The sequence below is a fragment of the Balaenoptera physalus genome (genome assembly GCF_965194825.1).
Source record: "Balaenoptera physalus genome assembly, chromosome: 11".
NCBI classification, from domain to species: domain Eukaryota; kingdom Metazoa; phylum Chordata; class Mammalia; order Artiodactyla; family Balaenopteridae; genus Balaenoptera; species Balaenoptera physalus.
Genome location: NC_138896.1, coordinates 104,517,922 through 104,531,025, shown reverse-complemented (window position 1 = coordinate 104,531,025; position 13,104 = coordinate 104,517,922). Strand labels below are relative to the sequence as shown.

At 46.1% G+C, this 13,104-nt stretch overlaps 1 protein-coding gene across 5 annotated transcripts in view; it reads right to left on the bottom strand.

Moving 5' to 3' along the window:
• Positions 1-12,610, bottom strand: part of SLC6A11 (solute carrier family 6 member 11) — a 193,319-nt gene extending 180,709 nt beyond the window's left edge. For all 5 annotated transcript variants that reach the window (XR_014251414.1, XR_014251415.1, XR_014251416.1 and 2 more), the window contains exons 1-4: positions 12,110-12,610; positions 9,052-9,186; positions 8,796-8,936; positions 5,413-5,503 (exon numbers count right to left, since the gene is read on the bottom strand). Coding sequence is in view for 1 of the 5 variants with exons in the window: in XM_082415714.1 (XP_082271840.1) it covers positions 5,413-5,503; positions 8,796-8,936; positions 9,052-9,186; positions 12,110-12,365 (623 nt within the window). In the remaining 4 variants the exon portion in view is untranslated. The remainder of the gene's footprint in view (positions 1-5,412; positions 5,504-8,795; positions 8,937-9,051; positions 9,187-12,109) is intronic.
• Positions 12,611-13,104: the final 494 nt, after the last annotated feature.

The window sequence follows — 13,104 nt, the reverse complement described above, 5'->3', positions numbered from 1 at the left end:
ACGTTTCTGAACCTGGGAACTTACACTCTTCAACAGACAGGGCAAAAGCAAAGTAAGAGGGCACAACTCCACGAGGTTAAAAAACATTCATTCATTCATTCATTCAATCTTCCATCCATGTGTTTGAATAAATATTTTTTGGGCACTTAGAATGTGCTGGCAAGACAACAGGGAACAAAACAGGACAGTCTTTGCTGGCATAGGGCTTATAGTCTAATGGAGGGAGAGACAGAATAAACTAGTAAAAAAGACACAAGGATAAGTCCTATGCAGGCAATAAAACAGACAGATGGGGTTGAGAGGGACTGGGGTGCTGATTCAGCTGATAAGTGGAAGCAACAGGATGGGCAGGGAGGGCTTCCCAAATGACACGTGAATTAAGACTCAATGATAAGAAAGAGCCAGACACACAAGGACTTGGTGAGGAAACTTCTAAGCAAAGGGACTCTTCTATACAAAAGCTGGACACTGAGCCTAGGACAAGCCCAGGACATACGAAAGACAGAAAGAAGGCCGGTGCGGAGGAGGGCAGAGGGGAAGACGAAGGAAGCAGGGGCGGCCCTGGGCCCACAGCAAGAATTAGAGTTTCACTTCAGCAACTTGGAGCCCAAATTTTGTGTCCAAATTAAAATCAATTCAAGTGGCCACATGATTTAGAAATAAACAATTTTTTAAAACCTCCTCCAGGAAAGATAAACCAGAAAGACAAGACTACATCCTTCTGAATAAAGATAGAGAACTGAATACCCTTAGAGCTTAATGCAGGCTCAGCACACAATATGCTCTCAACAAATGTGTGCTGAATGGATGCCACGCAAAAGCAATTTCAACTGTATACATAGCAAGCATGCAGTTGCTTGCAAAACCCTGGACGAGAGGGATGAGAGGACCGAGAAAGGGAAGTGAAAATAGACCACAGCCCATCTGATGCTACAATGCCGGTTACACTCTTATAGCACTCAATCCCTCCAGAGGACACAGGCTCAAAATGTAGAACCGCAAACATATTGAGATAAACTCACGGGTGCCAGATGCATAATGAGTTACTAAGGGAAACCAGGGTGGCCTGATTTTGAAATCTGACATGAGGAAGACAAGCCGCCCCTGCCCCACAGGCCCCCTGCCTGAGCCAGAACCCAGGACTGACCCAGAGCCTGAGCTGTTCTCACTGGCTAAGCCAGTAACATTAATTATTCCCTGAAAAGGAAAATGAACTTTCAAGATGCCAGATGCCCAAGGTCAGGGTAAAGCCATGGGCAGCCCTGCGCAGGGAAACAGCACCTTGTAACTGACTTTATGGGAATCTACGGGCTTGTCTCTCCTCCGCTTCTAGAGGGCTAGAACCGCGTCTTACATTCCCACCACTCCCAATTACGCCAAGTGTCCTTCTTATGCACACCAGGAGCTCAGACATTTGTTGAATGAATGAACAAGCACACAACTGAGGCAGTCCATTCTGACCAAGCAACGTGGCCCTGAATAAGGTCCCTGGAGTCAGAGGCAGTGAGAAGACAAAAAGCACACTATAGATGGGAACCAGCCACACAAGGAAACAGCAAAGAGAACTAGGAAAGAAACATTTTTAAGGACACTTGATCCAATACTTGAAGGACTGTCACATGGGAAAGGAATTAGGCACTTTCTATCCAAAGCCCCAGAAGCCAAACTATGACTGAATTCAAGGAGGAACTTTCTCCTAGCAGAGCGTTTGCCAGGCTGTGTTTAGTGGAATGCTAGCATTCGGGGGTGGGGGATGGGTGGGGGATGAGGGGAAAGAGTCCAAATGATTGCACAGGAAAATATGTTATTTGAGTTTGAGTTAATCAAAGGTAATGGATATTCTTACTGAAGGGCATGGTTTTCAGCCCTTCTCAAATTTATGTGGCCCCAAATAGCTTTTCATAGGATGCTACAAACATCTCACAGAGTCTCTACATTCCAAGTTCACCTCTGAGGAGAAGATGAATTAGAGCTGTCTGATAAAAACACCTTATGAAGGAAGGAGTGTCACACCAGCATTTGAGTAGTTTTAGGATGCAGAATTCAACATTGCATAGATGATACAAATGCAATCAGAGTAGAAAACTAGAATCATGGGTTCATTCTCACAGTGACTTTCATTTTGAATGACCAAGTAGCAGACAAAAAGGCCCAGTTACAAGTGAGGACACAGACTCACCATCCCCTCCTACCACTTGGTGTCCAAATGAGTGGGTGACATGGATATGACAAAGGGATCCTCAAAGCCATCAGTGCTGTTCTGGGGAGCTTAGGGACAGGATGAATTCTTGCCAGAGCCCACTTTGACTCTCCTCATGTAGTATTTTCTAGAAAATATTGCCTGCCACCTTCCTCCCATGTACCTGTACATTCTGTAAATATTCACTGGGGGCCTTCCATTGACCGGCAGTAGTGAGCAAAACCAGAAAAGGTACTGCTTCATGACTGCCTCCTGGGGAATTCAGACAATAAACAAACATATTGCACAAATAATAATTTAATCGAGGTTTTCCATACATGTTACAAAGGAAATGAATGGTACAAAGCAACGTAAGTTACACAGAGAACTTATCCAGTGTAGGATTTGAGGTTGCATTCCCTAAGGGAGCACAGAGACCAGGTTTTGCAGACACTCAAATGTGCAGGTCCTAAACATTCCACTGGAAAACCATAGCCCAGTGAGGCTGGAAAAGGTCACACAGCACCACTTCCCACCCCGCAAGAGCAGCCTCTGCTCTAGCATAATGTCATATGGATGTTCTATTTGAGACTATGACTCAGTAGGCCTGGAGAGAGCTAGAGAGTTTGCATTTCTAACCAGGTGATTCTAATGCTTCTTCTCTGACAACCACATCAGGCAGCACTACTTCATCAGGCATTTTAAAAGACCTAAATAAATGGCGGGCTATACCATGTTCATGGACAGAGAGGCTGAATCACAAAGATGTCAGTTTTCCTCAAATTAACCTATAAGTTCAATATTCTCCCAACCAAAATCCCCCCAGAGTTGTTCTGTTCTTTATTATTGTTTTTTAACTTGACAAGCTGATTCTAAAATTCATTTGGAAGACTAAAACAAGTTTGGAAAAGAGCAAAGTGAGGGACTAGCCTTACGAGGTCAAGGCTTAAAATTAAACTATAGGTATAGTATTGATGCACAGTAAGCAAAAGAGATGAGCAGAACAGAGAGCCCCTAAACAGACATGTGCTTGTAGGAAAACTTTATATGGAAGATGGCATTACAAATCAGTAAGGAAAGGATGAACAATTCAGCAAATACATATATATATATATGGCTGGATTCCTACCTTGTACCATATGCAAAAAGAAAATTCCAGGTAGATTATATTCCTGAATGTGAAAAAACAAAACTTTAAAACTCTTAAAAGAACCCCCCCCAAAAAAAAAGAAAACCCAGAAAAAAATTTTTTTTTTACAACTTTGGGGTACGGAACTATATCTTAAATAACACACCAACTGTGCAAACCAAAAAGAAAAATATTGGCAAATTTAAATTCAATACAATTTATGCCATACATAAACAAGAAAGAAAAGCCACACACTAAGAAAAGCTATTTGCAGCATGGGTACTAATACCTACAATGTATCAAGAACTCCTACCTATGAGAAAAGAGAAAAGGATATGAGCAGGAAGTTAATGGATGAGGAAACCCAAATGGAGCAAAAAAAACATGAAAAGATGCTCAACCTCATAAAGTAATTAGAGAAATGCAAATTTAAAACAGTGGGATACAATTTCATATCCATTACACCGGCAGAACTTAAAAACAGAACAAGTGCCTAGGTCTAGAATGGGGAGTAGTAGAAATTCTCGTTCTACTCTTATTTGGAGAGTAAATTAGAACAATTCCTTTAAAAAGCAATTTGACATAATCTGATAAAACTGACAATGCATGGACCCTACCTCCCAGTAATTCCACTCTTAGGTATATGGTCTAGAAAACTTCATTTGTGCAGAGAAACACAAACAAGACATTCACTCAGCGTGCTTAATCATAGTGGGAAATGGGAGACAGTCTAAATGCCCATCAAGAGGAGCCAGGTAAACACAATGTAGTCTCTTTATATATGGAAATACTATACAGCAGGAACAGAATGAATGAACCGAAGCTACATGTATCAATATGGAGACCATCTCAAAACCAATACTGAGCAAAGAAACAAAGCTATAAGAAAAAAGTGAGTAATGGATACCATTAATATAAAATTTTAAAACATGCAAGAAAGACTTAGCTATTATCTGGGAGATATACATAATATGTATATATATGTATATATACACATAATATGTGTGTATGTATACAGGGCAGTATTTTATTTACATTAATATTTATATAAATAAGTTATATTTATAATTATAAACTCATGTCCTTTATATTCATTTTATAGAATGATAAATCTAAATTCAGCATAATGACCTCTAGAGAGGGAAGGAGAAGAATGGTATCTGGGAATAGAATAAAAATCACTCATAAAACCACTGTCCCTCTACACTATCATTAGAGTAGGGGAGGGTCTTCAATGAAGCCAGACCTTTCCAGATTAAAAAGCCTCAGAAAGCCTTTAGCCATCCTTCAACCCACAGAGGAAACTTCTCTTCAATTCCTGGGGCACTGCACAATTCTGCACATTCACAATGTAAATGATGTCCTCTAGGGTTGTGCAGTGAACAACTTATACAACCGTACGTGGCAGCTCTTGTAACTCCAGGGCCACAGACCCCTTTGGAACACTGATGAAAAATGCCCGTCTCTGGGAAAATGCCCACCCACACAACTACTGCCTATAACGTCTGTGGATTCGGGCACCTTCCCAACAACCATCAGCAGCCCTACATTGGTCAAACTCTTCCAGGAACAAGGGCTCACAACCTTCGGAAGTACTTGCAGACAACTCTGTGAGACTAAAGCTCTTCCTAAGTACGTTGAAAACCTGCCTCTTTACAACCTCTACCCGTTAATGTTGATGTACTTCCTTTCGACGTGACATTGCTGCTACTGAGAGAAAGCTAACCTGTCCCCCCGGAGACTTCCGCTTTCCAGGCTAAATATATTCTTGACTTAGTTTATTGCAAACACGCCAAATCTTCTCTTTTGTTAAAAATGAATGTTTAAACTGCCCATCATTTTACCAAGCACTTCTTGCCCCAGTAAGTAAACAGGCATGCTGACATGTCGTCAAAGAACAAGAAAGCATTTCTCTCAGCTGCCCCTTTGGGAAACCTCTCAAGATCTCCATTCTGGCTTCCAAAGCAGCCAGATGCCCACAGAAGCCAGGAAGTACAAGGCTGGAGGCAGGGTCAGGCTTTTTCCAAGGGTGGGGGCTACGTTAACTGAGCAGCACCAGGACAGAGCCCCCCCGGGCCAAAGGAGACAAGGTATTTCCACTTACTCCCAAAACTCCATGACGGGAGAGGTGGCATTCTGTAGGGACACGTGGCTGTGGTTGGTTGCGTTCAGTTTCTGGAACTCCACGCAGTTCTCTATAGCAGAAACAAGACAAGAAACACAGGAAAATTACCCTCCGCGAGGGCTGGATCTTGGAAAACCTTCAGGGCCGATGGTGCAACCAGGTGGTTTCACCCAGCCGCCCCAGGTAAACATGCCTCAGAGAGCACTGTGGGGAAAATCAATCACTTACAAACAGTTTAAGAGGGAGGCTTGGCTTGATTCAAACAGGAGGAGAAGTTTTGGGGGCAGGGTACCTCCTCTCCCCTATTCCCATGAATACGGCCTTTACAATTCTTTCCTCTGGCCTTGTTCTTGAATCTTTCACCTTTTCCACTTCCCTGCCTAAGGCCTGTCCATAGCATTTACCTGTTCTGCTCAGTGGCCCCAGCAGGAACAAGGGGGCTAAAGGGGGGCGTCAGCCATGGTGTCCCTGGGCCAGTAATGCAGGTGAGACTCAGTTTTTCTTCATGGAAGAAGAGGCTAATGTCACAGCTGCCTCATAAAGACCTGATGACTGGATGAAATAACATCCAAATGTGTAAAGAATCCCTAATTCCTTCATCATTCCCTCAATCCAGGAAAGAATTTATTGAATATCTCTTCTCATTTCATGAAACTTGATGACCAAGAGAGATTTGAATCTCAAGTTAAAAACATCTGAGTGTTCATCCTTTAAGGCCCAGATCAGCCCATTAACCTCTCTTCCAAGAAGCCTTCCTTGATCTCCGTCTCCTGAATTCTAAGAAAGTTAGAATTTAAAGGTCCTCCAAGGAACCTCCTTCTCCACGCCCTTTATTTTGAAGAGGAGGAATCAGGGTTCAGAAGTAGTCAAGGGACCCCAACCACACCCATTCCTCCCTCACAAGTCACCAGCCAGTTAGGGGAAGAAAACGGAATCAACTCCAGCCCAGGCTCCACCTCCTTTGCCATGGTTATCGCCTGGTTCTGTCTGCCACCATGGGATCTGGGTCTCCTTCCTGCACCTCCCTGTTCACAGAGCCACCTCAGTCACCAGACTGTGAGCTCCCAGAGGACAGGGCCTACTGCACCCATGCGCTTCAAAGCCCGTGCACCCAGCACAGTGGCCAGCACGGAGCCCGTGTTCAGCCTCACTCTGGCCCTTCGCTCTTCTCATGTGTGCACGAGCCCTCCAACTCCATCTATAATCTCCACAACAGGAAGCCTTCCTATATGTGATGTTTCACACAAGTGTTCACATGTCTTCAGAGAAAAGGGAATGCAATCAGTGGAAGAAAGCTTTGCAGCCCACTGGGGAAAAGTTCCCCAAGTGTCTGCACCCTTCCCACTTCTCTGGGCAAGTGCTAATCATATTAGGAAAGGAGATGGTCTGTGGGGTCCACAGACAGTCCTAAGAGAGGTCTGGGAACCTAATATTATAGGTAAAATGCCTGAATGTACACTTGTGCCTTTTTCTGGAGAGGAGCCCTTAGCTTTGATCAGATTCTCTAAAACAGTGTTTCTCAAATTTTTTTTCTAGAGTAAAAAAATGTCTCAGACACCCAAGGTTGACATGGTATTTTTTATTAAAATGACATTTAATCTTTTACAAATAAATAATGAATTATAAAGTCTTTGTGATTATAGTATTCAAACACCTATAAAACCAGAATTTACAAGTTAAATACCAACTATACTATGGAACCAACACAATTCAAATTGATAGCATAAAATGGATGTGTATGATAATGCCATCTTGTGAAACTAAATCGATTTCCCAACAGAAAAACAGAACTGACAGGTAGGAGGCAGGGTCTATGGAATTAAGCTTGCGTATTTTTCCATGCACTATTTGAGATTCAATTCTACCACCATTTTTCTCCGGTCACACGTTTGCAAAACCTTTGTTCCTACAGTCTGTTGCATTCTTGGCTGGACTTAGTATCAATGACCATTTATGAATTAAATCTCTCTGCTCTTTTTCCCTTGGCCACCATCATCCTGTTCACCAAGAATGCATCTTAAATTGTAAACATGGACAATGTCAGGCACTGAGATCCCCCAACCGTCCTCATTTATAAGGTGGCTGTGCAGACGATCCAGAACATGCACACATTTTTAGAGTATCCCCAAAATAAATATGCACAATTAAATTATCATGGAGGACTCACAGCCCTCCAAGAATATGTCCTTGAATTTTAGTTTGATAAACAAGACCCCACAAAATGTGGTGGATGGGGGGAAGCAAGGCAAAGTCATGCAGGGATAGAAGCTAGTTCACAGCATTTTCTTGGTCTAATGCCCACTGTTCCTTCTGCTGGTGACCAACATCCTACCCAGTCTTACTGTGTCTCAGCTTTCAGGATGACTGGCCACGTTCAGAGACAACCTAACCACAGGTTACAACACAGATGGTGAATAGGTTAAAGCATGTGTGTTGATTCCAGTCAAAAGGTGGTGGCTGCCTAGACTACTGACCAGAGTTCTGAGGTCAAGACTAGACTCAAAAGGAAAGTGTTCTACAATCGACTAGTGATGTCTGCACTGAGCACAGCCTCTAAAGACAGGGGTTGAGAAGTATTTGCCTTCCCTAGATTGTAAGATTCAATCCTGACAGGATGACAAATTGATAAGTAAACAGTATATTAGAATCCAAAGTAATGTAAAAAGTTGCCCATTCAAGGCAGGAGGAGGGTGGTGAATTCAAGTATCTACCTGGGTAGGACAGGTAGAGTAAATGAGCAATATGAGCTGGGTGGGGACTGTGGCCAGCTTGAGGACAAAAGCTTCAAGCAAAGGCAACAGACGGTTCTCAGCTGCAGCCACTGCTGCCAAGTAAGAATGTGGGAATGTGGCTCTGGTTTTGCCAGATCTTTTAAATTTTTCAAGAGAAGCTGAAAATCTGGATTTTCATGTCCAGCCTTCTGATTTTTCAATTTTGACAACCAAATACATTTTTGAAATTTGCTGGTCACTGATCTAAAGCCTAACTGGCTGACAGACCCCCTGTCTGCAACCCCTGATCTAGTCTAACCCCTTCATTTTACAGAGGAGAATCTGACACTCAGAGGCAGGGCTGGAATTGCAGCCCAAACCCCTGAATCTCAGTTTAGTACTTCTTCCTTGCATCCCTACTCTGTGCAGGAAGGGTTCAGTCTCTGTATTCGGCATAGCAAGGAAAGAGCATCACAATTCTTCTCCCTGTGCCAATCCCTGGGCCAGTGCTCAGCTCAGGTTCAGAGCTGAAGAGTGTACAGACCAGGTACACTTTCAGTGGAATCTGGACTCATGGCAAGAGACATGACATACCACCAATCCCAGGTCCCCCAGCAGGACCATCAGAGAGACCCTCCCTGGAGGCCATACCTGTGTTCCATTCGTGCCCACAGGTGGCCCAGGGGAGCTCGGTGGTGAAGCAGTTGCTCAGGTAGAAAATGGCCCACGCCAGGATGATGATGTAGTACACGTTTAGATGGGCTTCAATCACCTGCGTTGCATAGCCAATGCCTGAAAGAACAAAGGAAAGGCAGTGATTTGTCTCTCTCCGCCTTGTTAAAAGCTGCCCTTCACAACCTGACATCACCCAGGAACCCTTTTACTTTCTTATTAACTTTGCACTTACCTTCAAATAAAGGGCACACTTTCCTCCAACACGTAATGCCACCTTCACTCGTAAATTGTCCCAGAGCTGTTTCCAGGAAAAAAACAGGAATCCCACAGCATATAAAAAACACCACATAGGGAATCAGGAATGCCCCTGCAAGGATGCAAAGTAAGTGAATGAGGTTAAAATTGCCTCTACCACTTCACGTTCAGCCCTTTAATAAGCACCTACTAGAGGCAAGACATCATGTGCTCTGAGCTTGAGTTCAAGTTCCTGCTATGAGGACCAGAGTCAGAAAATGTGAGCCTGGGTTTGTGCTCTCTGCCTCCTACTCCCTTGAGTAAGTTTATGTCACATCTCCCAGCCTCAACTTCCTCAACTGTAAAATAGGGCTTTAATACTTAATATCTGCACCACTTATCTCACAGAATTGTTGTGCAGCTAAGATGATAATGTAAAAGAAATTGCGTTATATGCTTGATTCTTTTATTTATGCAGTCTACCCTCCAGCGCAGGTCAAATTCATTCCCTCCCTGAACGCTACATCCTTCTTTTTTATTCTAAAGTAACCTCAACAGGCCAGGGGAGGGGGACCTCTTCTTCTTACTTGGGAAGTGACCTGCAAAAAGTCTTCATAAAGAAAGGCATTCTCAAGGAGATATACAATGAGCAGTAACAGGCCCTTGTACATGAGCCCCAGGTATGAAGCTGAGTTATGAGCAGTTCGTAGCAAGAATCTGTCCAGAGAGGCTGGCTTTGAGTCAATCTGAGAAAAGACCACCGTAAGCTTTAGTGCTCCCATCTTGAAACACAATACCCACTGCCTGGGCCTTTCTGTGAAACAAATTAAATAACTGAGGTGAACATGGAACATGAGCCATTACAAGAAGAAAGGGATTTTTCCAAATCCCTTATTCTCTCTCTCTCTCTCGTCTAATAACAAAGCATGAAAACACACGCTATTCCCCACCATCTGAGCTCACAAATGAAGGCTTTCACTCAAATTGCTTTTGGCTAAATGAAGTCCCTTTAACCACAGGATTAATAGCAACGATTTTGATCAATCCTGATAATAGGACAATATTTACCAGGTTTTGAAAAGGTCTTAGTTTTCTATTTTTACAAAGTTTCACATTGGGAAAGAAATACTAAACTATTGTTGCAATTTATGAGTAGAGCTGTGTAGATTTTTTTAAAAAGGTAAACAGTTGATAAGCAGATACCCCAACTATATTAGAAGGCAAAAAGTGTGTAAAAGAAGATAAGAGGGTCTGTTTGCTGAATATAAATCTAAGTGATTAAAACAAGCCACAGAAGTTTCCCGAATATGCTGTAATTTACCTGTGAATCCTCTAGAACCTAACAGATGACACTTTCTGAAAGCCTTGTGGCCTCCCTGTTCACAAAGCTAGTAATCCTTAAGATAACTAGCTCAATTAAACCAGGATATCTGTGCACCCAACGGAGACTCTTGTCTCATTAGAGTAAAAAGAAAATGACTCACTTTTAATCTTGACTCACTACAACCTCTTTTTCATCTGAGGCAGAGTTTGTAATTAATGCAACTTACACTATTTTCTGATTTTAGGAATGCATTTTTTGTTGTTGTTTTGGCATAAGAATTTCCCGTATTTAAAAAAAAAAAAGAAAAAAGATGTTAAAGCAGCTCTTGCCTGGGACTATCCTAAAGGGTTTCCACAGGCATCTAAGTGGACATGGCAGCTTACACAGGCTGAATGTGCAAAGAGAGGCGGATTCCCAGCTGAGGGCACAGGGCACGTTCGGGGTCTCTGAGTCGGCTCCCTCTCTCCCCCTTGCCAAGCCACCAACACCGGCGGCCACTTCATTACCAGTGCAGGGCAGGCTTGGAGCAGCCTGTGCCTTCAGGGTGAATGTCTCCAAAGAAAGGGCCCTGGCCAAGCAGTACCCTTTTCACTCTCCCTGCAGCTGCCCGCACAGGAAGTCCTGCTCCACGAAGCCTAACAGTGTGGTCCCTGCCAACCTCTGAGCCACCTTCATTGGGGTCTGGGGATCTGCTGGAGGGACACAGCAAACAGGGAGGAATACATAGACACAGGCTTCTCCTTGCACAAACTGTGCCACTCAAGGTTTCACAAAGTCCTTTGCCATGGAACTGCCAGCTGTCCTGCTGATATGACAGGTCGGGGGCTCCTAAAGTCTGGAGCCCCTTCCTTGGGCTGGGAGATTTGAGGACTCACTGCTGCATCTCCACCAAACTGACTCGGACACGTTGTCTCTAGAAACGACTCTCTCATCACCTTCCTTTCCCTGACCCCTGCAAGCTTTAAGCAACTTCTAAACATCCAATTATCATTGTTGCTATTTGTCATGAGTGACTCTGAGACCAGTAAAAGAAACTGGTGCCCATTTTCCCACCAGACAGTCCTGAAAAGAGGCCCTAGAAAAGGCCTTACGGGCAAATGAAAGGCAGGGAATCAAACAGCAATGCCTCACCTAAAAGTTCTCCCTGTTGTCATCCAATCCCACTTTAAAACCAGGCCTTTGGTGTCAGAATCCCATCTTTACCCCTTATTAAGTGAGTGACTTCTCTGGCCCTTAGTTTCCTCATCTGCAAAACGGGCATACCACTACCTACAAAGATGACTGTAGGATGAAACGAGATGATGTAAGTAAAGTTTAGTACGGAGGCTGGCATTTCAACAAGCGCTCAAACCCGAGCCTACTCAGATTGCGTCCCTTTCCTTCATGCAGGTTTCCCGTCAGGAAAGCTGAGGCTCAAAGGCGCTGTCTCCTGCCCCAAACATGAAGGGCTCCTGGTCTCGGTCTGCACCTCACGCTGGGTCAGAACACACCTGGCGGACAAGTCCCCGCGTGCTAGCAGGTGGTACACGCAGGTGCGAAGCGCGCATGCGCACTGGGACGGCGCGCCTTACCCAGGGGTAAGCTCGCTCGTCAGGTGGCCCGGGCCGGCGTTCTCCGCGAGGGTCCCGCTACACGCAGGCGCGGGAGGGGTCTCGCGCTCACCCCGAGCTCCCCGCCCCCACAGGGCTGGCTTCCCCCAACCCATTCTCCTCAGGGCCGCGCGCCGCCTCACCTCCGCCGTTCTTGTAGCACAGGTAAGGGAAGCGCCACACGTTGCCCAGCCCGATGATTTCCCCTGCCACGCTCAGCACGAACTCCACCTTGTTATTCCAGTGGCCGCGCTCGTGGACTGCCTTGTCGCGCTTGTCGCGCGGGTCGCGGGCGGACGCCGCGCCCCCGCTGCCGCCGCCGCCACCCAGCACCTCGGACTCCCGCGCCTCCTCGGCAGCTTTCCCGTTGCCCAGAGGCAGCGCCTTCTCCGCCGTCATGGCCGCGCTGGCTGCCTCGTGCGCCGGGCCGGCTCTGCGCCGCCGCCCCGGGCGGGCTGGCTTTTCAGGAGGCGCGAGCAGGCGGGAGGGGGAGGCAGGGGGTGGAGCTGAGGGGCCGGGCCGGGCCAGCGCAGGGACGGGGACGCTGCGCGGCGGCCCGGCGGCCCGGCCCGCCCGGCGCCCGCGTCGCCTCAGCCCGGCTAGGCCCGGCCCGGGAGCCCCGCGAGCACCTTGCGCGCGCCGAGCACCTTGCGCGCGCCGAGCACCTTGCGCGCGCCGAGCACCTTGCGCGCGCCGAGCACCTTGCGCGCGCCGAGCACCTTGCGCGCGCCGAGCACCTTGCGCGCGCCGAGCACCTTGCGCGCGCCGAGCACCTTGCGCGCGCCACCCCTTCCTTCTCATGTCCTACCCACGTGGCCTCTTAAGAGTGGAAGGGTCCATTCAGGCCTAGGCTGGGCTCCAGGCACCAAGCCCTGAAGTTCCCCCGCTCTGTAACCTCCAACCTCCTGCGCCTCAGTTTCTCAACTCTAATAAGAGAAGTGGCTGTACAACAGGCTCCTCCGACTTTAACGTGAACACCAAGCACCTGCGTATCTTGTTAAACTGCAGATCCTGATCTAGTGGGTGGGGCTGGGCTGGAGCTTTGGCGTTTGGAACATGTGCCCAGGTGATGCTAATGCTGTTGGCAGGGGCCACACCTGGAGGAAGAACGGAGTAAATGAACTCCGGGTTTCTTCCC